This window comes from Bubalus bubalis, chromosome 17 (assembly GCF_019923935.1).
Source record: "Bubalus bubalis isolate 160015118507 breed Murrah chromosome 17, NDDB_SH_1, whole genome shotgun sequence".
Classification (NCBI taxonomy): Eukaryota; Metazoa; Chordata; class Mammalia; order Artiodactyla; family Bovidae; genus Bubalus; species Bubalus bubalis.
The window spans coordinates 28408664-28434851 of NC_059173.1; the positions used below are offsets into that span (position 1 = coordinate 28408664).

Here is a 26188-nt window from a genome sequence, read left to right on the forward strand (position 1 = left end):
TGCTCCATTCATTAAATATACCTAAATATTTCATATTTTTGTATCAGTGCAAATAGGATGGTATTTCATTTACAAACCGTTCACTGCTTATACAAATCAATTTTTGTATATTGATCTAGTTGCAGGATACTAGTTGCCAATTCCCCATTTTAAAAGTTCCAGTAGACTATTTGTAGAGAAGAACTTTTGAAGGAAAAAACATTCCATCACTGAAGACACTGTTTCCCCGATCCTAAAAAGGAATATATATTCTTTGAAGAGACTTTGGAAAGAAAAGTACCAAAAAAAGAAAAAAGCAAACACCAATTCTCCCAATATGTAGGTTAACTGCTATTATCTTTTGACAAATCTCCTGAAAGTTTTGAGTGAGATTCATTTCAGTTGTTTGAAGTTAATTTATTTTACTTATCTGAGCTTACTCTATATTGACAATTATTTATCATGCTTTTTTCATAACATCACAACATTTTTCATGTTATCAAGCTGTTTGTGAAACTTTAATGTCTATAAATAACAACTTTTCTATTATCCATTTTTAATATTGCAAATTTTACACTATTATAAGTAATGCTTCAGTGATCATCTACAGACGTACATTCCTTAGGGTGTTAATAATAGTAACATTATTAATAGCTAAACACATACAGTACTTCCTATGTGCCAGGCACTGTTTCAAGTACTTTACACATTATTTCACTTAATCCACACAACTACCTTCAGGGGTAGATACCAGGAGTATCTCCACTACACAGTTCAAGAAAATTGAGCCATGGGTTATCAGAAATTCTAAGAGGCACAGCTGAGGGGCTCCTCTTTTACACCCACAAAGAACCACTGCTTGCAATCAAAACCATTTCTGGTAGGACTACATTAAACACATGAATGGTGTGTAATCACTGAGGAGTTACTCAGCCATAACTGAGATGCCAGGAGGTTCTCAAAATGTGAGGCTTGGGCCAACTCGCTTCTCCTCAACTGCACCAGGAGGAATGAGCTGTGACCTCTCACTTCTGCAGGTCTCAGGTATCTCAAATCTAAGGAGCATTTCTAGATTTGTCCTGGGAGAGAAAGCAAGGGCGTCGTCCTGTTTTTCTCAATAGTATATCATTCAGCAGTCATTGAGCATCTACCATATGTACCAATATGTATCATTTGCTAGAAAATGGCAAATGATGGTCAGCCCCTTCTCCCACCCCAGCCCCCTACACACACACACACATACACACACACACACAGGAGCCAGAATGAAAGAGAATTAAAACAGATTCTCTTTCTAAATCTTTTTTGGGTCATGGACTTAACAGAAAATATGAAGACTAGGATCCTCTCCCTTGAAGGGAAAACCTCTGTATAAAAGAGGTTGCTTTTGCACACAAGATTAAAAGTTGTTTACTGATCCTCAACACCCACTGAGGGTGAGTGATTCCTTGGGTGATAAGTTCTAATGTGGGTAAAAGGGAAGATATGTGTGACTGGAAGGGAAATGGGAACTCAGCCAGTTCTTGCCAGCATTTGAGTCAGTTTAAAGTAAATGACACTTTAGTGGGACAATAAAGTAATATTAATAATCGCAGCTAATGTAATGAAGCACTTCATACATGTCAGGCATATTCTGCACTGTTTGTAGGTTACTCATTTACTACTCACCACAATTCCATGAGGTAAGTGATGACATCCCTAATCTGCAGAGGAGGACATCTGTAATTCAGGCAGAGAGAGGCCAAGCAGCATGCCCAAAGTTATACAGCAAGTGATGGACAGAGGTGGGATTTCAACTTGGGAGTCCAGCTCAAATATACACTTTTGACCACTGCTTTCTTTGTAAATATATGAGACTACTTTGGAAGAAGGGTCGACTTGGGCAGCACTGTTTAAGAGCATACTTGTGCTAGGTATTGCCCAGGCACCCGCTCTGGATCAAATGGAGACCCTTTCTAATGTGCCCAAATTTGCCACTCTTTTCGGTCCCAACATCCAGAGAAGCATTGTGTTTAAGCTCCCAGGAGCCTTTGGCAGCTTGTCCCAAGGAGTACAACTTTATGACTCCAAACAACTTAGAAGTGATGGGAAAGTTTGTTAGCAGGAGGTTCTCAAGCTTCACTAATAGTGGAATAGAGAAACCAATATCCTTTTTTAATATTTAAAAGTGTCTTCAAATTGTTACAGTGACACTGGCTACTCTATAAAACTTATTCATAATTCCATTATCTAACAACTCAATTTTGTTCATTTATCCATATACATGTTTTCAGTTCTTGCCCACATGCAAATATATCTAACCTGGGTAGTACTGGTAGTAAACGTGTTCTTCCTTCATCATTTTTCATGATAAGATCTTCCCTGCTGCTAGCCAAAGTGTGGTTTATACCAGATGCATAAAATTAGCTGAACACTACAAAGTGTCCCAGGAGAAAGGGATGATCATGTGAAAAATGGGATATTAACTCACTGGAATATAATTTTCTATTATCTGTTACCATAACTACACCCATTTTTTATTCTCCTCAGCAACAGCTTTCATTTGTCTTTTTGAGGTAGTGCTCTCATTGTTTTGAAGCAAACAAAGCTGGATCACTTATCAACAACTCACTTACCTAATGGTTCCTTCTCAGATTTTAGCATTTAAGGTTTGTCCATGAATGCTCCCAGACCAATTACTTATGTAGGAATTTGGAAAAACAAGACAATCTGAGGTACTAAGGTAAAATTTTTGTGTTTTTCCCCCTCCAGGGCCAATTCTCTAATGCACAAAAGTGTAGGAACAAGACTGAAAGCAATTTCTCTTCAAAAGGAGCTCTCAAGTGCTAAATAAAGTTATTGCTCTTTGGGAAGTAGTCCATCTTTATGATCTTAATATGCATTTTCCCTAATAAGATTTGTCTGGTATCTAATAACATTAGGGGTATTAACAAGTGCTGTCCCACACTGATTACATGTTAAGAACTGCTCTCCAGTATGAGCTATTTGATACACTATAAGTGGAGAGTTCTGGCTGAAGATGATTCCACACTGATTACATTTATAGGTCTCATCTCCAACATGAACCCTCTGATGCTTAATAAGATCATTCTTTCTAATGAAGGCTTTCCCACACTGACAACACTCATATGGTTTCTCTCCAGTATGAATTCTCTGGTGCACAATGAGGGCAGAACTCTGGCTGAAGGATTTTCCACAGTCATGGCATTCATATGGCTTCTCCCCAGTATGGGTTCTCTGATGTGAGAAAAGGTGAGAGCTTCGACTGAAGCATTTTCCACAGTCTTTACACTCAAAGGGTTTCAGCCCAGTGTGAGTTCTGTGATGGACAACAAGGTGAGATCTCTGGCTATAAGACTTCCCACATTCACTGCATTCATAGGGCCTCACTCTAACATGAGTTCTCTGATGCAGAATGAGATGTGTGCTCTGTCTGAAAGATTTCCCACATTCAGGACATTCATAGGGTTTCTCTCCAGTGTGAGTTCTCTGGTGCCTAATAAGCCTAGAGCTGTGAACAAAAGATTTTCCACACTGATTACATGTGTACAGTTTGTCTCCTGTATGAGTTCTCTGATGGGTAACAAGGTGAGAGAACCAGCTGAAGGATTTTCCACATTCTTTACACTCATAGGGCTCTTCACCAGTGTGAGTCTTTTGATGTCCTATGAGGTGAGAACTTCGGCTGAAAGATTTTCCACATTCCTTACATTCATAAGGTTTTTCTCCAGTATGAATAAGACGGTGCCTGGTAAGATTAGAGCGCCAGCTGAAGAATTTTCCACATTCCTTACATTCATAGGGTTTTTCTCTATGCACACCCTTTGATATACCAAGGGATGTACCATGAGTAAGAGAATTGTTATCAGGGCATCTGTATGATTTATCTCTTGCTTGAGTTCTTGCAAATTGAATAAGGCGGATGTTCTGACAGAAAGTTTGACTGGATTCATTACTGTTGCTTGCACAGCTTTCCTGATGGCCACTGAAAACCAAATTGTGTTTCAAACCTTTAGGATTTGAGTCATGTTTACAGAAATACTCTTGCAGTACTAGTTGAGAATGCAGAAAACAGTTTCCCCTGTACTTCCCACTTTCACATACTCTCTCCTGAGGAAGTACTTTCTTTTGGGTGAATGCCACTTGCCTCAGATGTCTCTCCTGGCTGTCCTGGGGCCTGTCCAACTGACCACCACAAGTCCAGACTTCTTCCAGTGACAAATACCAGAGATCACTCTTTGGCATTCTTTCCATTTTAACATCACAGGAGTATTTATCATTAGAAATGCTCTTACTGGAAGTTGATTTAATTTCAACTGAAGTTTCCAAATCTGAAAGAAATGGAAAAGCTTCTATAACTAAAAGAAGTATTAAGGTCAGAATGGTAGGATGGATGTAGAAAAAAGTATGTTAAGTCCTGTAATGTTGCTTTCAAATATGGTTTTGTAACTGTGATAGAGAAAAAGGGATAGAAGACTCATTGACAGGAAATGTGATGGGCTATAATATGCATATAAAAGGAGCAAAGAGAATAAGAGAAACCATAGGATTAGCTGTGACATGTGGGATCAAGATATTCAGTGCTGGGGTGGCAGTTTAGGAAACCCACAGAAGGGGCTGCTGCCATTACCTAATTCGACTAATGATGATATAAGAGCCTAATGGGTCTACTTGCTGCCAGGCCCTCCTCTGACATGAATTCTTCACATTCCTAAACCATGAACACAGCTCTATGTCAGGAAATGGTTCTTATGTATATCACCAAAGCAGTGCAGAATAATTCTAGGTGTCTGACATAGTGAACCTTTCAGAAAGGCTGTGTGATAGGCTGGAAGAGCAACTGCACCTAAGTTACCCAGATATGGCTTCTAACCTAAGCTTTGCCACTACTAGTGGTGAATTTAGACAAAGTGCTAAACTTTTCAAAAATCATATTGCTTATCTGTCATCTAAGGACCTATAAGGTTATCCTAAGTATCATATAAGGTGGGAGTTCATCACCAAAGCAGTACAGTTTGTAATGCTCACTGCTGTCATCATTCCTGCCTTCTGCTTTGATTCCTTTGTTCTGAGACATCAAGACTTTATTAAAATTGACAGGACTAACACAGGATATTAACTCAGAACCTGAACCCTAATTCACATTCTCCTGGACTTTTCACCCTTCTGCTTATACACATGCATACTACTGCAACTTACTTTCCCTGGTTCAGAGCCTGTATTTGTTGTATTTTGCCTTTTGGCAAAAATGTTTGTTTCTGAAATCTAGAAAAAAATCCACAATTTACCCAATATCACCTCTTCCTATAAAAGTGGGGCAATATCTATTCTTACCTGACATAGGGGTGAATTGTGTTCCCCAAAGAAGATACGTTGAAGTCTTAACCCCCAACATTACAGGTTATGACCTTATTTGGAAATAGGATCATTGCAAATGTAATTAGGTAAGATGAAGTATTACTGGAGTAGGAGGACCCTAATCCCATCTGACTGGAGTCCTTACAAAGAAAGGAGAGGAGACACAGAGACAGACACACAGGGGAGGTGACCATGTGAAGATGGAGGTGATGTGTCTACAAGCCAAAGGGCACCTGGGGCACCAAAGTTAGGAGAGGCAGGAAGGATCCTCCCCTGAAGCCTCAGAAGGCACACAGCCCTGCCCACACCTTGACTTCAGACCTCTAGAACTGTGAGAAAATAAATGTGTTGATTTAAGCCACCTGATTTATGGAACTAGTTTTAGTTGCCACAGGAAACTAAGAAACCTGGCAAATAACCCCTGTGCCAGGCTCCTAACTGCCTTCTTTGTACAACCCAATCCCCATTCCCAGTCCTAATTTTCATTCACAACTTTGTTAGTCATTTGTTTCTTCCCCACTCTGATTTCTTTTTTTAAAAAAAATTGTGATTAAAAAAATACATATAACATAAAATGTACCTATGGCTGATTCTTGTTGATGTATGAGAGAAAACCACAAAATTCTGTAAAGCAATTATCCTTCAATTAAAAAAATTTTTAAATGCACCATCTTAACCATTTTTAAGTGCATGATTCAAGTATTAAGTATCTTTACATTGTTGTGCAGCCATCACCACCAGCTGTTTTCATCTTGTAAAATGGAAACTCTATACTGTTAAACAATAATGCTCCAATCTCCTCTCAACCCACTGCTCAGCAATTACCAGTATATTTTGTGTCTTTATGATTTTGGCTACTTCAAGTGCCTTATATATGTGGAATGATACACTATTTGTCCTTTTGTGACTGATTTATTTCACCCAGCAGACTGTCCTCAAAGTTCATCCATGTTATAGCAAAGTGCAGTTATTTACTTCCTTTTAAAGGCTTAACAACAGAGTTCATTGGGCTTCCCTGTGGCTCAGTGGTTAAGAATCCGCCTGCCAATGCAGGAAATGTGGGTTTGAGCCCATGTCAGGAAGATCCACCTGGAGAAGAAAATGGCAACTCACTCTAGTCTTTTTGCCTGGAAAATCCCATGGACAGAGGAGTCTGGCAGGCTACAGTCCATCAGGTTGCAAAAGAGTTGGACATGACTAGCAACTAAACAATAAACAGCAATAGAGTCCATTGAGTTGGACTGTGAAGAAAGCTGAGCGCTGAAGAATTGATGCTTTTGAACTGTGGTGTTGGAGAAGACTCTTGAGAGTCCCTTGGACTGCAAGGAGATCCAACCAGTCCATTCTGAAGGAGATCAGCCCTGGGATTTCTTTGGAAGGACTGATGCTAAAGCTGAAACTCCAGTACTTTGGCCACCTCATGCAAAGAGTTGACTCACTGGAAAAGACTCTGATGCTGGGAGGGATTGGGGGCAGGAGGAAAAGGGGACGACAGAGGATGAGATGGCTGGATGGCATCACCGACTTGATTGATGTGAGTTTGAGTGAACTCCGAGAGTTGGTGATGGACAGGGAAGCCTGGCGTGCTGCGATTCATGGGGTCACAAAGAGTTGGACACGACTGAGCGACTGAATTGAACTGAACTGAACACTTAGAAATACCTCTACCCTGATGAGTTTTGATAGGCACATGCCATCTTTTTCCTCTCCTCTACTTCATACATCAAAATCCCATGGATAAGTTTTTCAAACTACAAATGCCAGCTGGAAAATTCTAAAATGAACACATACGATGAGGGGTGGAGCTGGGTATGGATGGACAAGTCTGAGTAAAGCAACAGAAAATACAAATGTATTAAAGTCCTAAAAATATTCCACGTATTCTGTAACATGAGAGATAACCCACGTGAGTTATTTTCAAAATCTGTAGCACCCATTAATGAACTCATCTGAGTTTTTAAAGCCATCACCCATAATACTTTTCATTTTAATAATGAAGTTCCCATGGCTTGTAGATTCCCTCAAATTCCAGGTGATTAAGCACATATATGGAACTTTAGTATTTCTTTGACAATAAATTTTCACCAAAATGTAAACTGTTGGTTATACAGTTATTTTTGGATACTTGTCAACAGATAGACATCCAGGAAAGCTTGTTAAACTCAACACAGGAGTGGAAAAAATACAGACAGGAAAAAATAGGGAAAAAAGAGAAATGGAGAACAGTTTTTCCTGCTATGGCTCCAAAGCAGCTGAGGGATCAAGTACTTTCCAGTGTCTAAGAGACCTTCCCTGAGACAGGTATTTGATACAGTCACCTACAAGGCCCAGTGTAAAAAGGTCTGAAACAATTTATGACATTTAAGAGTAGAAACAGGATTTCCCTAGTGGCACAGTGGATAAGAATCTGCCTGCCAATGCAGGAGACATGGGTCCAATTTTCGTCTGGGAGGATGCTAGATGCCATGGGCAACTAAGCCCATGCATCACAACTACTGAAGCCTGTGTGCCCTGAAGCCCATGCTCTACAACAATAGAAGTCACTGCAATGAGATGCCCATGAACCAGAACTAGAGAATAGCCCCCACTAGCTCCAACTAGTGCCAACACAGCAACAAAGACCCAGCACAGCCAAGAATAAATAAATAATTTTTTAAAAGGTATAAACAAAATGAAAGCTCAGAAAACCTTAAGGAACCTGTACTTAACAAGTCAAAAGATTTCACAAAGAACAGGAGGTGAAACTTCTAGGATGACTGAGACTCTGGTTACATCACACGGGAAGCCTGAAATGCAGGGAATGCCTGGTATGTGTGGATGTGTCAGAGGGAAACGGCTGTGGAGGGTTACAGCATGCCTGGACTGCACTGGGCCTGGGGGGCCAGGGTGCCCACAAGGGCACAGGGGTCACTGGCACGTGTCCTGGCTTCTCTGCCCCATGTGAAGTTGGCCATCAGCAGTATGATCCAGACCAGGATGGCTGGGCTGAAGAGAAAGATGTCAGGGCACTGAGCTTAGAAACAGAGGTAAGGGAAATGATCACTCAGTGGGAACAGAGGAGGAGGAAGATGGAGGACTGCCTTCTATTTCTTAGCCCAGAAGGCTGATCTGCTCTACACAGGGAAGTTGGGAAAAGGAATGATGCTAGGAATCCTCATAACAATCTGAAAACTGGAGATGTTAAGATTAAAATGAATAGGAGTAAATTGAAAAAGAACATTAAATAAAGCTAGATGACAGTGAGAAAACAGGTGTTTTTGAGAGCAGCAATTCTGGGAAGGAAGGAGAGTTACGTCAACAAGGACTGGTGAGTTGTCTGTATCAGTCTTCTACCTGGCAGAAAACAAACCCAGAGCAGGAGCGGGTGATGAGGTCCCAGAGCAGAGCTTACACAAAGCAGCAGAATGAATGCTATGGGAAGGGACACAGGATAGGGAAAGGACAGTCAAAGATGAGAAGTAATTCTATGATAAACAAGAGGGTGCAGACGCTAGAGCTAGTGGTAAGAATCAAGAAAGCACTATGAACAGGGCTGGAGCCAAGCATATCCACAGAAAGATAATTTTCATGAATGCAAATTGAAGTGTGACAAGACTTAAGAAGGCAGCTGAGCAATGGGGAAACAGAAGGTAAATAAACTCAGTCCTTGTCTTTGAAATGTGGAAAACTAGTGATCAGTGATTCCTTCTCTGAGCAGGGGGTCTGGTCCTTACCTGATTGGGTCTCTTGGTGAATTTCTCTCTCCACCAGCCACGGCTCCTCCCCCTTCTCCAACCGCAGGATCACATCTGGTTTGGGAAGCTGATGCCCTGTTTACAGTGAAAGATAAAGTACTGGGCAAGGGTTAGGAGCTCTAGGCTAGATACAAAGAAACATCCCAGTTCAAGCCCAACTCCTGACCCTTCAACAGTCCTGTGGGAGCTCTGAAGAATAGACAAGGTAGGGCTACAGAGGCAGCAAAATATACACTTCTTAAAATATACATCATATAATTATATACAAAATATACAATTTCTTAAAATTCAACAAATCAAAACAATTCCCTACCCACCACAAAAAGAGAGGTCGGTCTCACCTAAAGACACCAGGTTTCTGTAGTTTTCCAGCATCACATCTTTGTACATGATCTGCTGAGCAGTGTCCAGCAGTTTCCACTCTTCCCTGGTGAAGTTCACAAGTATGTCCTTGAAGGTCACCAGTGTCTACAACATGAAGCAAATTTGAGCCTGATGTGTATCTCTGCTCCCCAACTTTCCCAAATATTAACAAGAAGATTAGGCAGATAGCCCTTGGGTAGGGAAAGAGAATAGAACATAATTTATGTCGACTTCTGGTCAAGCCCTAAAAGGAATGGTATTAAGTATGCACTGTCTAGAAACCAGTTTCATGTTACACTTTAGATTAAGAAACTGTCAGAAACACTCTCATTTAAATCAAGTAAGTTATAAACAGCTAAAGCAAGGAGAATCAGTTAATCTACACGTATGTGAAATAATTAGAACCTAATACAATGCAGGAAAAGGGAAAAACAGTCTTCAATTCAAGTACAAATTAACGCTTAAGAGACCAATGTAGCCATGTTTCATGACCTCAAATAATTTCTAAAACATTTTTCTTAAATATTGGTAGGCACTAAAAAATGGAGAAGAGCTTATATTTTATAGTAACAAAATAACAGATACAGAAGCAAGGTTTTTATTAGCCACATCAAAAAGAACTGTAGATGACACATAGAAGGAAAAAAACCCATTTGAATGATTGAGTGTTTTTCATCAAAGATCTGTGAAGATAAAAAGATAGTAGAATAGTGGGCTTTTTTAATGTTGAAAGAAACGAACTGCCATGCAAGAATTTCAATACTAGGTGAAAATATCTTTCAGGAATGATGAAAAATACATTCTCAAATAAAGTTAAACAGGATTTGTTAGCAGCAGACCAGCTCTAAAGGTATGCTAAAGGGAATTCTTCAGGCAAGGAAAATAATTCAAGAGAGAAACTTTACATCTAAAGAATGACAGATAAGACAAAGAGCAAATATTTGGGGACTTCCCTGATGGTCCAATGATTAAGTCCCTGGGCTTACAATGCATAGGGTGTGGGTTCCATCCCTGGTCAGGGAACTAAGATCCCACATGCCATGTGGCGTGGCCAAATTAAAAAAAAAAAAAAGTGAATATCTAGATAAATACTGTAGATTACTTTTCTTAAATCCTTCAAAATATGTAGGACAGCCCAAAGCAAAGGCTATGTTCTCTGGTAGGGTTTTCAATACACATGAAGCATGAGGGGGTCATCTAGGGGAGAAGCTGAGAGAGGCTGAAGGAGGGTTCCCCACCCAGTCACTCTGTCCCCAGAGGACCCACCCTCCCCCAGGCTCTTCCTGTCTTCATTTTAGTTACTCCTGGATAATTACACAACATATCCCCAAGGTCCTCCAAACAGGCAGTCCCCAGGCAGGAACTAACAAGCCAACCCCACACCCAAGACCACCAGGGACCAGAGAATCCCTCAAAAAGGCACCAGTATCCCCAGTTCTGTCATCATCTTTGAGGGAGAAAGCTTGCTGTGTGCTCAGTTCCTCACTATGGACAAATGGCATCTCATCAGAATCCTTGATAATCCACACATTTCTGATCAAGCTGTGTTTCTTTGATATGAAAGGAAATAAAACAACTATAAATAAAGCAAACAAAATAGTGCCAGTCTTCAGGGGGAAGTGTCTGACATGTGGATCCCTTAAGAACCCTTAACCAAAAATGGATTACCAGTTGGAAAACAAAAAAGAATGAAGGCAGCCCAACTTACGTGGGACCGGACAGTTAGCAACTCAGCCTCCATGCCCTCCTTGTTCCTGACAGAACTTCCTGAGAAGCAGGAGATATCGAGCAAGTGAAGCTGTGGGAAAGGAAGAAACTTGAGGAGAGGTGCTGTGATCAGGGGCTCGTTAATCATGAGCCTAGATTCCCTCAGATCAGCTGCATGTACCTACATACCCACACAGAGGACATCAGACTGTTCCAGAAATACATGCACAGTGACTGAAATCCCCAGGAGTAGGAAGAAAAGAGCTCCAAAGACTGCCTCCCCTCCACAATCTCTAGATTTGTGTTAAGTTTTATTTGGAATTGAATGGTTCTAATACCATATTGAATCCTCTCTCTTTTTTAAAAAAATCTCTTTTATTATTCAAGTATAGCTGATTTTCTATGTTGTGGTAGTTCCAGATGTATAGCAAAGTGACTTAGTTATATGCACACACACATATTCTTTTTCAGATTTTTTTCCCTTATAGGTTAAAAGGAAATCATACTATAGTTGATTCAAATCATATGTCTGTGTCTGGTTTATTTCGTTCAGTATAATATTTTTGTCAACTACAAATTCGCACTTGTCATCTACCTCTATAAAGATTAAGTCATATGCTGCTGCAACTGCTAACCTTCAACACTCCCTGAAAGGAGTTCAGGGTGGAGAGCAGAAATGAGGTACTCTGTGCTCGGTGGGGGCAAAAACTGACAGGATACATCTTCAGTTAGATATTTTTCAGGAGCAGATTTAAGGAGCCCAATTCTTGTTTCTCTTCATATCCGGAAAGCACCGAAATCCTTCATGTTGATGATTGTTCCTCGTGACAAGCAAAAGCTTCACCAGACTAGCAGAAACCTTTGGGAGTATATGTACTTGATTGTATGCATTCCCCTTTCACCAAAATCACAAATATACTGACTTTCTCCCCTGCCTCTTTGGAACAGTTTCTCAGAGTGATCTCAGATGTTGTCTCCCGGGCTCCAGTCCTCATTTTGCCCCAAATAAAACTTAACTCACAACTTTCATGTTGTGTATTTTTTCAAGTTGACATTTTGGTTCATACAAGTTGTAGCCTGAACCAGCATTTCTCTTTTTAATGGCTAAATAATACTCCTCTGAATAGATCCACCACATTTTATTCATTCATCTGCTGATGATTATACCTAAGAGTGGAATTGCTGGCTTATATGGTAACTTTATGTTTAGCTTTTTGAGAACTCACTGATCTGTTTTCCATAGTGACTACATCATTTTACTTTCACACAAGCAACATACAAGGGTTGCAACTTCCCCACATGCTTGCCAACACTTGTTATACCATCTTTTAAATCATATACCATCCTAGTAGACAGTTAACTTTAGTTGACATCCCTAATGTGACTAACACTTTTTTAGCTAGCATTCTGGATGGGCTTCCTTAGGTGGCGAAGGGGTAATGAATTTGCCTGCCAATGCAGGAGACATAAGAAATGTGGGTTTGATCCCTGGGTCAGAAAATCCCCTGGAGTAGGAAGTAGCAACCCACTCCAGTATTCTTGCCTGGAAAATTCCATGGACAGAGGAGCCTGGCAGGCTACAAAGAGTACAACATGACCGAGCATACACACACATCCTGGATGACAATCTGTCTTCCCTCTTCTTTTTTTTTTTTTTTAACAGTATATTCTGTATATGAAGTATAGATAGAACTTATATTTGTCACCTTCTCCATATACTTTGGGTGGGATCTATATAATTTTGATGTCAATCTTTTTGTCAACCTCTTGAGAAATGTCAACCTCTTCTTTGACATTCATACCAGATGTTAGATTATGTACAAATTTGATTGCTTTAAGTGCTCTGGTGTCAAGAGAAAACAAAAAATATAATTATGAGATGAGTCTGAAAAATAAAGCTAGTTTAAACACATACACACTTCTAGTTAAACTATTTGATTCAAACAACAAAAAGAGAAAACTCAACAACTGAGGAGAAGGCGATGGCAACCCACTCCAGTACTCTTGTCTGGAAAATCCCATGGACGGAGGAGCCTGGTAGGCTGCAGTCCATGGGGTCGCGAAGAGTCGGACACGACTGAGCGACTTCACTTTCACTTTTCACTCTCATGCACCGGAGAAGGACATGGCAACCCACTCCAGTGTTTTTGCCCTGAGAATCCCAGGGACGCGGGAGCCTGGCGGGCTGCCGTCTATGGGGTCGCACAGAGTCGGACACAACTGAAGCGACTTAGCAGCAGCAGCAACAACCACCACCGAAGGAGCTAGAGATGCAGTTGTGTTTTTTTTTTTAAAGACCAACACAAACTTGTTCTATTTTAAACACTGAAAATACTAATATGACACGCAATTCTGAGGAAGATAAATGATAAAATAATTTCAATACGTAAAAAGTTTTTAAATGAATATTTCAGAGTGAGAAATAGAAATCGGTCCAGATCTTTTTGCCACAAAACTTATTAAATAAAACTTATTTTATCAACGCTTGGAGCATATAACTTTTACAGTATCCACGACTAGAATACAGTAGTGTATATATATATATTTCAAAACCAGTATAACCACGTTGGATTTCTTTTATGAACGTTAACACATTCACAGTTAAGAAATTTCCTGCTCTAACAAAAAAAGAGTATGATCAGATCACGTTTAGCAGACGCTGGAAAGGCCAGATGCAAAAATTTAAACCTCTAGCCTCAGTTGGGAAGAAAAAGGAAACAGGAACAGAAGAATCCTTATTTCTCATGGGTGAGACTATGTGGCTCGGACTCCCCAGCACCGTCCGGCGCAGCGGGCATCAGGGTCCAATCCCACCAGCGCGACCGCGCGAATCCAAGGGGCTCCGGGGATAGCTCAGCCCAGGAAGACCATAGGGAAGAACCCTTGTTGGTGAAACGATCGTCCACCTCAGGGAAGAGGTGAGCAAACCGCGGTGCCCGGTCCGCTAGGAAGCAAACCACGTCCAGCCCTCCCGTGCATACCTATGATCGGCACCTGCAGGCGCAAAATAACCGTCACAAAGGCAGCGGCTCGGCGAGCTAGCCCACAGCCGGGCTCCCGCGCCTCGCGGGTCCACAGGGCAGGCAGCTGCAGCGTGGGCCCCGCCCGGCCTTCTGCTCCAGCCCCAGCAGCCCACGCCGCGCCCCAATCCCTCGCGCACGCGCTCCACGTCCACTCACGACCAGCCGAGAAGCGTATCCGAACGCGAAACTCAGAGACGCTCCGCAGGGTGGCGCGGGGGCTCCTGGTAAATGTAGTCCTGGCCCTGGCTCCGCGGCCAGGCGAGCGCGCGCCTCTGCCCTGCTGCTCTCGGTTGAGACCATCGGCTCGGCTACATGCACCTCGTGCTCGCTGCTCCCTTTTCACCGCGGCCGGGTGATTCCGACCCGAGGGCGTGAACCCTGAGGACAGGTGAGCGCGTAGGCTCACGGACGTCAAGGAGATGCGGTAGGGAGAGGGGACAAGGGGCTGCCGGGTTCTCCAGGCTGTCGGCCGTGGGTAGGGGGCGGCGTTCTTGCGGCCCGGGTTTCCTGGGACGGACTCAGGCTCGGGGTGGGTGTTTTGGGGTGAGCAGTGCCAGGCGCTGGGGAAGAGTCTGACTTTCTTCCGTGAGTGAGAGGAGCAGAGGTGTCCAGCTTGTACTTCTTACTTTATCCTGGTGCTTTTTTTCAGTCTGTCTTAACACCTGTCAGTTGAAAAAAAAAAAAAAAAAAGAAAAGCATAACCTAAAAGTTGAGAATTATGTTTTTTTTAGGGGGTGTACTGTTGAGAAATTAAGCCAGGGAGCAGCCTCTCAGCTCTGAGGCACCTTCCCAAGAGGTAAGGGGGAGCCAGAATATACAGGAGTTTTGCAACAAAAGCCAGGTAGTTAGAACATAAAACAAAATTAGGTTAATTAAAGAAAACCAAACATCAAGTTAATGATTTTAGCACATTTCTATGAATGGGGAGATGTAAGAGTCTGGGCTAATTGAAAGCATTGCTCTGATAAGGATTTTCACTCTTCAGGGACAGTATCCTATGTTTCTCCATCCTGAATCCCTTCAGGGTGCTGATCTGCAGTGGCCAGATCACCTGAAGGCTGCAGCATTCTTCGCTGTTATGGCAGATGACATTCTTGTAACACAGTGCCTCCTCTTGATCATAACATTTCATGACAATTTTTTTTTTTTTTTTAACTATGTCGTGGCATGTGGAATCTTAGTTTCTACACCAGAGATAGAACCTGTGCCCCTTGAAGTGGAAATGCAGAGTCTTAATCACTGGATCATTGGGGAAGTCTGCATGACCAATTTAGTCCACTGTGCTGGGAAGGCTCTCATTCCTAAATCAGGAAAAGATTCTGTTGATAGGCCATTTGATGTGCTGAGGATTTTTGTTTGGTCCTTGGTGGCTCAGATGGTAAAGAATCTGCCTGCAATGCAGGAGACCCAGGTTCAATCCCTGTGTCAGGAAGATCCCTTGGAGAAGGGAATGGCAACACACTCCAATATTCTTGCCTGGAGAATTCCATGGACAGAGGAACCTAGCAGGCTACAGTCCATGGCGTTGCAAAGAGTGGGACAGGACCAAGCGACTAACACTTTCACTTTTTCACTTTATGTTTTTTTTGGATTAGACCCTGTTGATCGTCTGAAATTCTCTGGATTGCTTGTATTACTTGTTTATTATGATCCAGTAGACGTTTTCCCTTGTTGCTTCTAACCATATTTAGAGTTGTACTATTACATTAATTATGTGTAGAGTTATATATATGATTAACTGTTTTGAGATACTAATTTTGTTGTAGGCCTAGTAACACATTGTGTAATGCAAGAGACAACAGTCTTGTAAAACAGAATATAATGCAACTGGTAACATTAATACCATAGCAGAGAGAGACACAAGGCATAAATAATTTGAAAATGAGAGAGCAAATTAAAACAATGATTAGTATAACTAGTTGTAATCTTGACATAATAGGCCAAGTCATCTGGAGTCAGTCAGCTGGAGAAGCCAAATTATGGAAGGATCAGGTAGAGAGAAAAAGATAAATGTTTTATCTTTGTTTACAAAAGTATTCTTAGAATGACATGGTCAAAGGTCTAATTACAAGGCAGTTGCCAAGAAACTTGCATATTTCTGTCACATAAAGCATTTCAATAACTAGAATTATGACTGGTAACATTATACCAGGACATACCATATTTTTAGAAATGCCAAATAAGTTTTGGAATATCTGTATTAATGACATTTACCGATACAATATAACCTAAGATTTATCTCCAATCACCCGACAATGCTTCTCAAGTAATTGAGCATACCAAGTAAGCCTAGTTTAATATTCTTCTGTCAGATGTCTCAGGGCTCCTTTGAAGCATCTCAGAGTTGGCTAAAGGTCAAAAGAACTCTTTTTAGTTAGAATTTGACATATACAAAACTACTTTTTCGGGGCTCCTTTTCTGCGAACTTTCCAAAACTTTCTGTATCCATATTAGGCTGTCCCGTATTTTTTTTTTTTAATCAAGAAATAACCAACTACAGGACAAAATCACCCTTATTTACCCAACAAATTCACTTCTATTCTTCATACCTTCATTTACCGAAAACATAAATTCTAATCCCCTTGCACATTAAAATGCTTTCCTTAATATTTATTAATTATATTTCAGTTTTAACGCTTAAAACCTTAATCTGTAGGGAAAACGGACATGCAGCATGTAGTTGTGAACTGTTTGTCATAGCAGCATTTCCTGGTTGGCAAACTTGGAATTTTCCATAACCCCTAGTAACATATATTTTCTGATTTTTTTCTTCAGTGTCTTACAAGACATGTGTCTAAAAATCCCAAACATCTTTAGTTTCTGTCTCATAAGGAGACAAAAGGAGGTAAATTTAGACCTGTTTAGCAATTAATGTTCACGTGTTTTATCTTACCTGAAATGACCTGGCTATTGAATGAATTCCCATCATTTAACTTAACTTAGAAAAACTCAAGTTACTAAAAATCAGGAGAAACTATTTTAGATATATAATTATTGCTAAAGAGTTCACTTGAAAACTCTTACCTCATTTACTTTTATAAGTTATGAAAATACCATCCTACCAAGTTAATTTTTTGCTGACAAATCTGCAACAGAAATAACATGAACATATTGACCTTCAATAAACCTAGGTACAATAAAAATAAGACCTGTCTATATCGAATAAACCAGCAAGCTTAACCTAGCTTTAATACTGAATGTTAATTAATATTGAGTATTTCCTCTAGATCATGTGAGCCTGGAATTCATTCTGACCAGTTTTTTTTATATTTTGAAATATTTAATTTGTAAGTGCTTACTTATAAGCCAATTAAATAGAACTCTTTATAAGTTTAATTTTGATAATATTTTCTGAAGATAGAGACATCTATATGTATAATGTGTACACACACATATAAACAGACAGTCTAGAGATCTCATAGCATCACTTTAAAAACTTAGTTCTGAATCAGGTATTACAATATACATTTAGTTTATAATTAACAGTGGGAATAAATTAAATTTGCTTGCTTAGATGATTAAGGCTTTATTATTTGTGGAAAAAATTTTTACGATTTCTATTTGTCCTTAATAAACCTTTAAGTAGGCTATGAATCAGATTTGGGGTGAGATGATTTCAAATAAACTGAAAATTAAGAGTTCTGTGTACTATTCATAGAACTTTAGGGTTCACTGTCTTCAAAAGCTTGAGTAAGGCATTCAACAAAGGCCCTCTGAGTGCACAGATTAGACCCAGAACAAAATCTATGTTATTAACTTTGTTAGCAATGGCACCCCACTCCAGTATTCTTGCCTGGAAAATCCCATGGACGGAGGGCCTGGTGGGCTGTAGTCCATGGTATCGCTAAGAGTCGGACACGACTGAGCGACTTCACTTACACTTTTCACTTTCATGCATTGGAGAAGGAAATGGCAACCCACTCCAGTGTTCTTGCCTGGAGAATCCCAGGGACGGGGGAGCCTGGTGGGCTGCCGTCTATGGGGTTGCACAGAGTCAGACATGACTGAAGTGACTTAGCAGCAGCAGCAGCAGCCCCTGAATATTGGTCCCAGTTTTTACTTTATATTGTATGACTCTATTGGTTTCCTTTAGTAAGTTTAATTAATATTTCTTCAGGGGCATATCTACATGCTGTCTTATAATAACAATACCAAGCAGGGGACGTAGTACCCATTGGTCCCCAACAGTAAAGAAAGCCTATCAACAAGTATTGGTCTTACAAGGAGTCATGGAAGCTTTGCCTTCTTTTATCCCCTGACCTTTTATCTATTTTATGTCTGGGGTCCCTAGTAAAGGGTTGAACCAAGGGACTCAGGCCTTTTTTTTGGTCCATCTTTTAACTTGGTTAATTGGCCTGTTGCCCCAAGTAATTGTTGGTCAGCTATCTCAGTGTAATTTTTTCCAGCCCTTTATGTGTGTGTGTGTGTGTGTGTGTGTGTGTGTGTGTTTGGTTTGGTCTCGGTGGCCTTGGGCTGCAAAAGCTTCAGTTCCTGGACAGAGATTGAGGTTGAGTTGTGGTACTGAGAGCACCGAATGCTAGGGACTAGACCAGTGGTCAGTAGCAAGGCCCTGGCGTTTCAGCTTTGAAGAAAATAAATCCCACAAAGATGGAAAGTAGTGAAACAAGTTAAGTGTTTATTAGGAGGAAAAAGAATCCATTACTTGTGTATAGACACATGGGTGGACTCAGAGAGTTGCACCCTTGGGGCAGTTTAAATCACTTACATGGGGCATTTCTTCTGGTTTTCCTTTGGTCAGTCCTTTTTGATTTGCCTGATTTGGAGTACATATTTCGTATGTCTCAGGATCCTCCCATGCATCTCTTAGCCAAGATAGGTGTTACAGCAGAGGCCTATGGGTAGTTAGCATCGTTTACTATGGGATGGCGCCCCCTCGTTTTTGTCCCCTAAGGAACTTTTCTGTGTTTGTGTAGTTTGGGAATCCTCCTGACTTTAAGAATGAAAAATAAGTGGTCACTTATCTTTTGTCTGGCCAAGGCCCAGCCTCCTCAGTTGTCCTGCTGTTTTCATCTTGGAGTATGGATCCACAGAGAATGAAACTCCAATTGTTTGCCCTGAGGGCCATCTATCTCCTGCTTCAGAGTAAATAGAGTGGACTTGTTTGGGGCCCTTTAATGTTGGGGACCAATGGGGGTCCCTTTGGCCCATCCAACCTGAGATAGTATTGCATCAAAACTTTTTAATTCCCTTAATGTCTGTTTTATTTATCCCATTTCTTAATAACCATTGAGAGATTTATCTTTGTGGGGATGAGTCACTTTAAAATTTCCCCTTGTTAGGAAAAAGTTTGTAGACTTTCCTTCAGTTTTTAAAAATTTCCTGTTAACTTACCTAATTAACATTAATTTGTTTTTATTAGCATCTGTAAGATCCATTGAGGGGAAGCAGAGGCCACAAATAAGACTTCGCAAACTGTTTTTTTGTCTGTTTTAAATTAAAGGAGTTCTTAGGTTAATTATTTTATATGTGTGTGTGTGTGTGTGTGTGTATAAATAATTTTATAATTTTTCCATCATTTAATGTGGTTTATTTCCCCCCATAAGTACCAAGAAAACAACTGTTTATAATGAGAGCTCTCTAAAAATTTACCAGTTTAGAAGTTTCTTCCATTTGATGTCTCCATCATCTGGCCATTAATGAAATATATGATAGTAGTGACCGAAACTAATAAGATGCAGGAGGCTTCCCTACAAGACAGTGTAAAGGATGCCACCTAAGCAAGACCCAGAAGGTTTACTCCCAAAAAAAGTTTAAGAAAGTGAAGGTCTTCATTGTACAGACTGACACAATGAAGGTTAAGATGACAAAAAGCCCCTAACAGTTGGTACAGTCAGACGAAAGACTGATCAGAACCCCAGTCTATTTGTCATCAAATGAACATGATATGTGTGCCTTTTGGATGGCAGAGACCAAGTTCTCAAGTCACACACACATATACCACACAAGAACAGGTAGAACTTTTAGTCTCAAAGACACAGGAAAGAGAAATGCAGGTTCACCCTAGAAGGGCTTTTATCTTTAAGGTCAGAATTCTGAAAAGATGTTTTATCAAGCTAACTTTCTCTAACTTGACTGTGTATGCAGAAAAAGGGCCCCATCATAGTCATTTTTAGGGTGAGATTTCCTTTAATCCCCAATTAGGTAGGTTCTTGCAAGTATGAGCTCTGTATGTACATAAATCTAGCTAGGGTGTTAGTTGGAGGTTGGCTTTCTGATTCCCCTAGCTTACCTGAGAGAATCTATTTCCCATTTTAAAATTGAATTTGTTGAGGATAAAATTTACCAGTGAAATTGTGTGGTGGACCAGTGTGCTGCTTATGAGCTTAATTCCTCTAGGTTTTTACCCCAGAGTCTTCTCTGCTCCTCTAATGTATTTCAGTTATCCCTCTGGTAGTAGAAGACCATCATGGTGCTTTGATCACATAGTGTCTAGTTCTTATTTCTGTCCCCAGGAGAGCAAGTTTTTAAAGTTAAATTGAATGGATTTCCCTATAGGGATAGCTGGACACTATGAAGATTTGCCTTTAGCACTCCTGCAAGTTTCTCAGTTGCCTGAGAAAGCCATTGCTGGCCATGAGATGTCCCTTCTTCAGAGCTGAAAGCTATCGTAATGTTTTCACTTTTATTCTGACAAATTCTTGCTAAGGTAGCCTTTTGAGGAAAAACATCAGGTCAACCTCCTACCTAACCACTCAGCCCAGATTACTCAGTGTCTTTCTTAGTTTTTAAAGTGTCTTTCAATTGAACAAATCCTGCTGTCTTTCATCCTGGGTCTCCCAGGATCTTCCAACTGTGTATGTGAAGTAGGGTGGTGGCAGTGGTAACTTGTTCATAGTGTCTGTCAACCAAGCGCCCCTAGTATCTTTCACCTGGTGAGCCAAGTACCTGTTATACACCCTCAAATAAAATGCAGTATCATCAGCAAGTAGTTGGGAGAATCAGGAGAAGCAAGAGAGATTCACCATATTCATTTGAACTCTTTGAGGAGGCAGATGGGCACAGGAGGCCTTACTAAGACTCTGGCTCATTGTAGAGTTCATGTGAAGGAGAGAAGTCAACTCTCGGTCCCTTGGTTGCCAGAACTGTTAACTGAAAAAAAATACACAACCTGAAAGTTGAGAATTATATTTTATTCTGTGAATTTTGTTAATAGCTTTGAGAGATTGCTCCAAAGAGAAGGGAGGAGCCAGGATATATAGGAGTTTTTACAAGAAAGAACTGGTAGTCGGAACATCAAAAAAATACTGTTAATTAAAGAAAACTAGATATCTCAGGTTAATGAATTTAGCACTTTTTGTGTATGGGAAGATGCAAGAGTCCGAGTTTATTGTAATCATTCCTTTGCTATGCGCCTTATCTATCTAGGGTCAGTATCCTGTGTTTCTCCATGCTGAACCCCCTCAGGATACATAGTCTAGGGTGGCTGTAGTGGCCGATGGCTTGAAAGCCACAACATCCTTTGTTGTGACATCCTTTGTCCGCACACCTTAATCTGTTACTGAGCTGTATCACAGTAATGAGATATCGTTTCTTTGTGGCAAACTTTAAATTAAAGAACGTAAGATTGTATGAACGTTATTTCAACCATGAGTCAAAGAAACAAGGTGGGAGGGGGGTTAAACATTTATGAGATAACAGAAAATTTTGAAGACTGCCTGGTGTATTTGACATTAAGGAATTATTACTAGTTTTGTAGGTGTGATAATAATATCTTGGTTATGAGTTTTTAATTTCAGAGATAAATTCTGAAATATTTATGAGTAATACATCATTCCCAGACAGATCTGCTTCAAAACAAGAGTGATGGATACAAGAGTGTTCATTATACCCTGACATTATAATAACAATAATAGTTTTTCTGCTTTTCAACCATTCCTGCATTCCTGGTTAAACCCTGCTTGAATGTGACATTGTATTATTACTTTAATACACTGCCATATTCAGTTAACTAATATTTTACTTAGAACTTTTTCAATGTTCATAATTAAGATTGCACTTTAATCTTTTTTTGTACTATCCTTGCAAGATTTTACTAGTCTCATGAGTAATTCGAGAAGCACAGATTTTTTTCTTCTATTTGGTAAAATGATTTTTCCCTTGAAAGTTTTGGGCTCAAAATCTTTTGGGATAGATATTGGACTTCTGTTTCAATTTTAAATGGTAGTGATTAATTTCAGTTTGTAGTTGTTAATTGAGTCAGTTCTGGGCATGTATGATGGGGAGTGTTCTGGATACTCAGGATACCTGCAAGGAACAAATCAGATGTATATTTCTATATGATTTACATTAAAATGACAGTCTTAAGTACACTTCTGGATTAGGTACATAAAATCTACCTGTTGAAGATCTTTGTTTAAATAAAAATGTGAGTTCTCTAATCTTGTCCATTAAACCTGAACTCTATTAGAGTATAATACTGAGATAGAAGTCTTATATTTGAAAGTTATCAACTAACCTTAAAAAAGTGAGATTTAATATTAGCATAATATATTATTGCATGATTTGTTGTGATCCTTAAAGTTTCCAAGCATTCCTCATTTCTATTCACACAATGTGTCAGTTGTCTCAATATTTATATTATAAAAATTATTCAGGAAGTATTGTACCATCTGAAATTTAAAGGCCTCAGTCTCAAAACTTAGAACATAGCTCATGCCTCTTTGTTAATCCCATTCAAGTTTTAGATAGAATGAATTATCATAAGGAAATACGGACTTTGGGGACAGAGATTAAATTGAAGGTAATCAAATGAACATTTGTTTCAAAGTCATGTTTGCCTTTAACAACTCCAATAAAATTCTAAGTAGGGTAGCAGCCAAATCATTAGTCCTATTAATTATATGTGAGGTTGTTTAGGTAAATACCTAGTTACATATACAATAAATAAATTTACCTAAAACAGTTGTGATTAGCAGGAAAATTATTTTTTATTTTAAAAAGTGAACTGAAAAAGTAGTAAGGTATGCATGAAATTCAAGAAAATGTGCCTTTTTTAAACTGATTGTCTTTGACTTCAATTTTTTCAAATCTTGTTTTTCTACCCAGAGCTGAATAGTAGTCTACAGGAGAAGCCAGTATAAATAACCAAGGCAGCAGTTCTAGAAGGGGGCCAAAGATGATTATGTTGCCTATCAATACAAATCCCAATAAATGTTTTAAATTGATGAGACCTTGCTGGAAGGTACAGGGGAGGGTCTACAAGTTTGTTTTTTTTTTTACCTTGCCTCCCATGGAACCCTGTTTTTACCTTTCTTCTTTTACCCGAACCTGCCTCTTTGGCTACAGGGAGGACACCCAGTGAAATGCATTCCTGACCTGATTGGACCAGAGAAACAAAAAAAATATCCAGATCTCTCAGCCCTGTTGTGCAGGTGGATGTCACATTCAAACGCTCAAGATGGCAGCCACTGACCTATCCTCAATATGGGCTCTGCCTGCACAGGACTCTGCCTGTTTCTATATGAGAAATACTAAGGGGGAAAGGATAGTGCCAGGATTCCCAGCAACTTGGTTACAGGGACCAATGTCTTTTAAAGATGTGGCTGTGGAGTTCACCCAGGAGGAGTGGATGATGCTGGACTCTGCTCAGAGAAGTATGTACAGAGATGTGATGTTGGAAAACTATATAAATCTCACCTTAGTGGAATATCAATTATGCAAGCCTGTGATCTCCCTGTTGGGTCAAGAAGACATAAGAACTGTGACAAGCAGAATTCCCCAAGGCACCTGTCCAGACTGGGAGATTCAATTCAAAACCAAAGAGTCAACTTCTAATCAGAATATTTTGGGTGAAAAATCATCTGGTGGCATGAAAATAATAAGATTCACAATGGATGATTGGTCTTCTACATTAAAAGAAGACTGGGAATGTGGTAGAATCAGAAAACAGCACAAGATCCCAGAGGGAATTTTGAGGCAAGTGACATTTACTCAAAAGAAGACAGCATCTCAGGAGAGATTGTTTGACTATCATGAATTAGAGGAAAACTCTAAACTTAGATCAACACTTGTTTTTTCAAGGAGAGTTTCTACCAGTAAACATTGCCATAAATGTTACTTAAATATTAAGTGTTTGAAGCATAATCCAATCCTAAACAATTTTGAAAATATCTCTGTAAGTGAGAGGCTCTGTGAAAGTCATGAATTTGACAGAACTCTGTGGCATCTTGAAAGAACTCAAATAGCACAGAGAGTGTACACATATTGCAAATGTGATACACACTTCAAACATAATAATATGCTTCCTATATGCAACAATTTTCTCATGGTGGCGAATTCCTATGAATGTAATAAAAACAAAATCTTTTGTCATCATTCATTCCTTGAGCAACAGGAGCAAACTCCTACTGAAGAGAAACATGAATGTAATCAGTGTGGAAAAACTTTCAAAAGGATTTCTAATCTTATTTTGCACAAGAGAAGTCACACGAGTGAGAAACAATATGAATGTAAAGAATGTGGGAAAGTCTTCAATGATTCCTCAACCCTAAGGAGACATGTAAGAACTCACACTGGTGAGAAACCTTATGAATGTAATCAGTGTGGAAAAGCTTTCAGTCAAAAAACATCTCTTAAGGTTCATGTGAGAACTCACACTGGAGAGAAACCTTATGAGTGTAATCATTGTGGAAAATCCTTTGGCACAAGTTCTTACCTTATAGTGCACAAGAGAATACACAGTGGGGAGAAACGCTATGAATGTGATGACTGTGGAAAAGCCTTCAACACAAGCTCTCACCTTAAAGTTCACAAGAAAATACACACTGGAGAGAATCTTTATGAATGCACTGACTGTGGGAAGGTTTTTAGTGGTCTCTCATCTCTTAGAATGCATGTGAGAACTCATACAGGGGAGAAACCCTACGAATGTAAGAAATGTAGGAAAACCTTCAGTGTTTCCTCTTCTCTTAGAAGACATGTGAGAACTCACACTGGAGAGAAACCCTATGAATGTATTCAATGTGGAAAAACCTTCAGTCAGAGTTCCTCACTTATTATACATAAGAGAATTCATACTGGAAGAGAAACCCTGTAACAGTTAAGAATGTGAGGTTGCCTTTTTCATTGTCTTAAGGTGGATTTCACGGTCATTGTTTCAGTGTTTGTTCTCTAAAATAAGCATTTGAGGCTATCAATAGTCCTATAAACACACCTTTAGCTATATAACACATTTTGGTCTATGATAATTTGTTTTGTTTTAAATCTAAGTGTTGTCTGATATCCACTATGACATTAAGTCTTTTTTGATCCATAAATGTTTAAAATCATGTATCTTTAATATGTTTGCAGTTACCTTATTGATTTTTAAGTAATTGTATTAAGTTTAAAGTATCTGAACTATATGATACTACTTTACTAGCATTTTCTTGAGAGTTGCTTTCTGGCCTGGTGTTACAGATATTGCTAGTAGCCAAATGAATATTCACTTCATCCCTCCCGACTGGCAATCCTATTTTAGCTTATATCAACACGTCTAATTATAGAACTCTTTTCAGCAGCTTTGCTGCCATGCGGAGCCATTCCCCTCATTCCTGGTGAATCAAATATAGACAGTATTACTGGGGACAGATCTATCTAGTGTTTTCTCTTTGCCTTTTGCACTTTGTCATTCTATCTTCCCCAGTCTTCTTCCTTTGGATTTTGCACTCATAAAGCTGAATGAGTCATCTTGTGACCAGGAGGATGACAAGCATGGCCTAAATAAGGATGATGTCAGAGAGATCCTGGTTTCACAAAGATATCTTCAAATGGTTGTACCAGCACTACACTGCTTATATTTGGGCATATTTTTATATGAGAAAAATAAGCTTATTGGAATAGAGTCAATACAGTAATCTTATTTTTTTTAAAAAAGGCAAAGGTCACAAGGTTTGTAGTTAAATATTTTATGCTGACTGTACAAATTTGGATAATACCATAGAAAAGGGAGGAATGCAAATGATATGTTGATAGAACTTTTGGGCTTAGTGTAGAGTGGATGGAGCTGAGGTCATTGAAAGCAGG

The 26188-nt window shown here is 39.7% G+C and overlaps 2 protein-coding genes across 2 annotated transcripts; one reads left to right on the forward strand and one right to left on the reverse strand.

Annotated features, from left to right (window-relative positions):
• Positions 1–383: 383 nt before the first annotated feature.
• LOC102406896 lies at positions 384–16613 on the reverse strand. Its single transcript, XM_025267950.3, has 5 exons — positions 16565–16613; positions 14123–14785; positions 9413–9539; positions 9051–9146; positions 384–4310 (listed from the first exon to the last, which is right to left on the reverse strand). Exons 1-5 carry the CDS (start codon positions 16611–16613, stop codon positions 4292–4294), a joined length of 954 nt encoding a protein of 317 aa, XP_025123735.3. The 3' UTR covers positions 384–4291.
• Positions 14420–25748, forward strand: ZNF891 (zinc finger protein 891). Its single transcript, XM_006078228.4, has 2 exons — positions 14420–14552; positions 23471–25748. Exon 2 carries the CDS (start codon positions 23583–23585, stop codon positions 25218–25220), a length of 1638 nt encoding a protein of 545 aa, XP_006078290.2. The 5' UTR covers positions 14420–14552; positions 23471–23582; the 3' UTR covers positions 25221–25748.
• Positions 25749–26188: the final 440 nt, after the last annotated feature.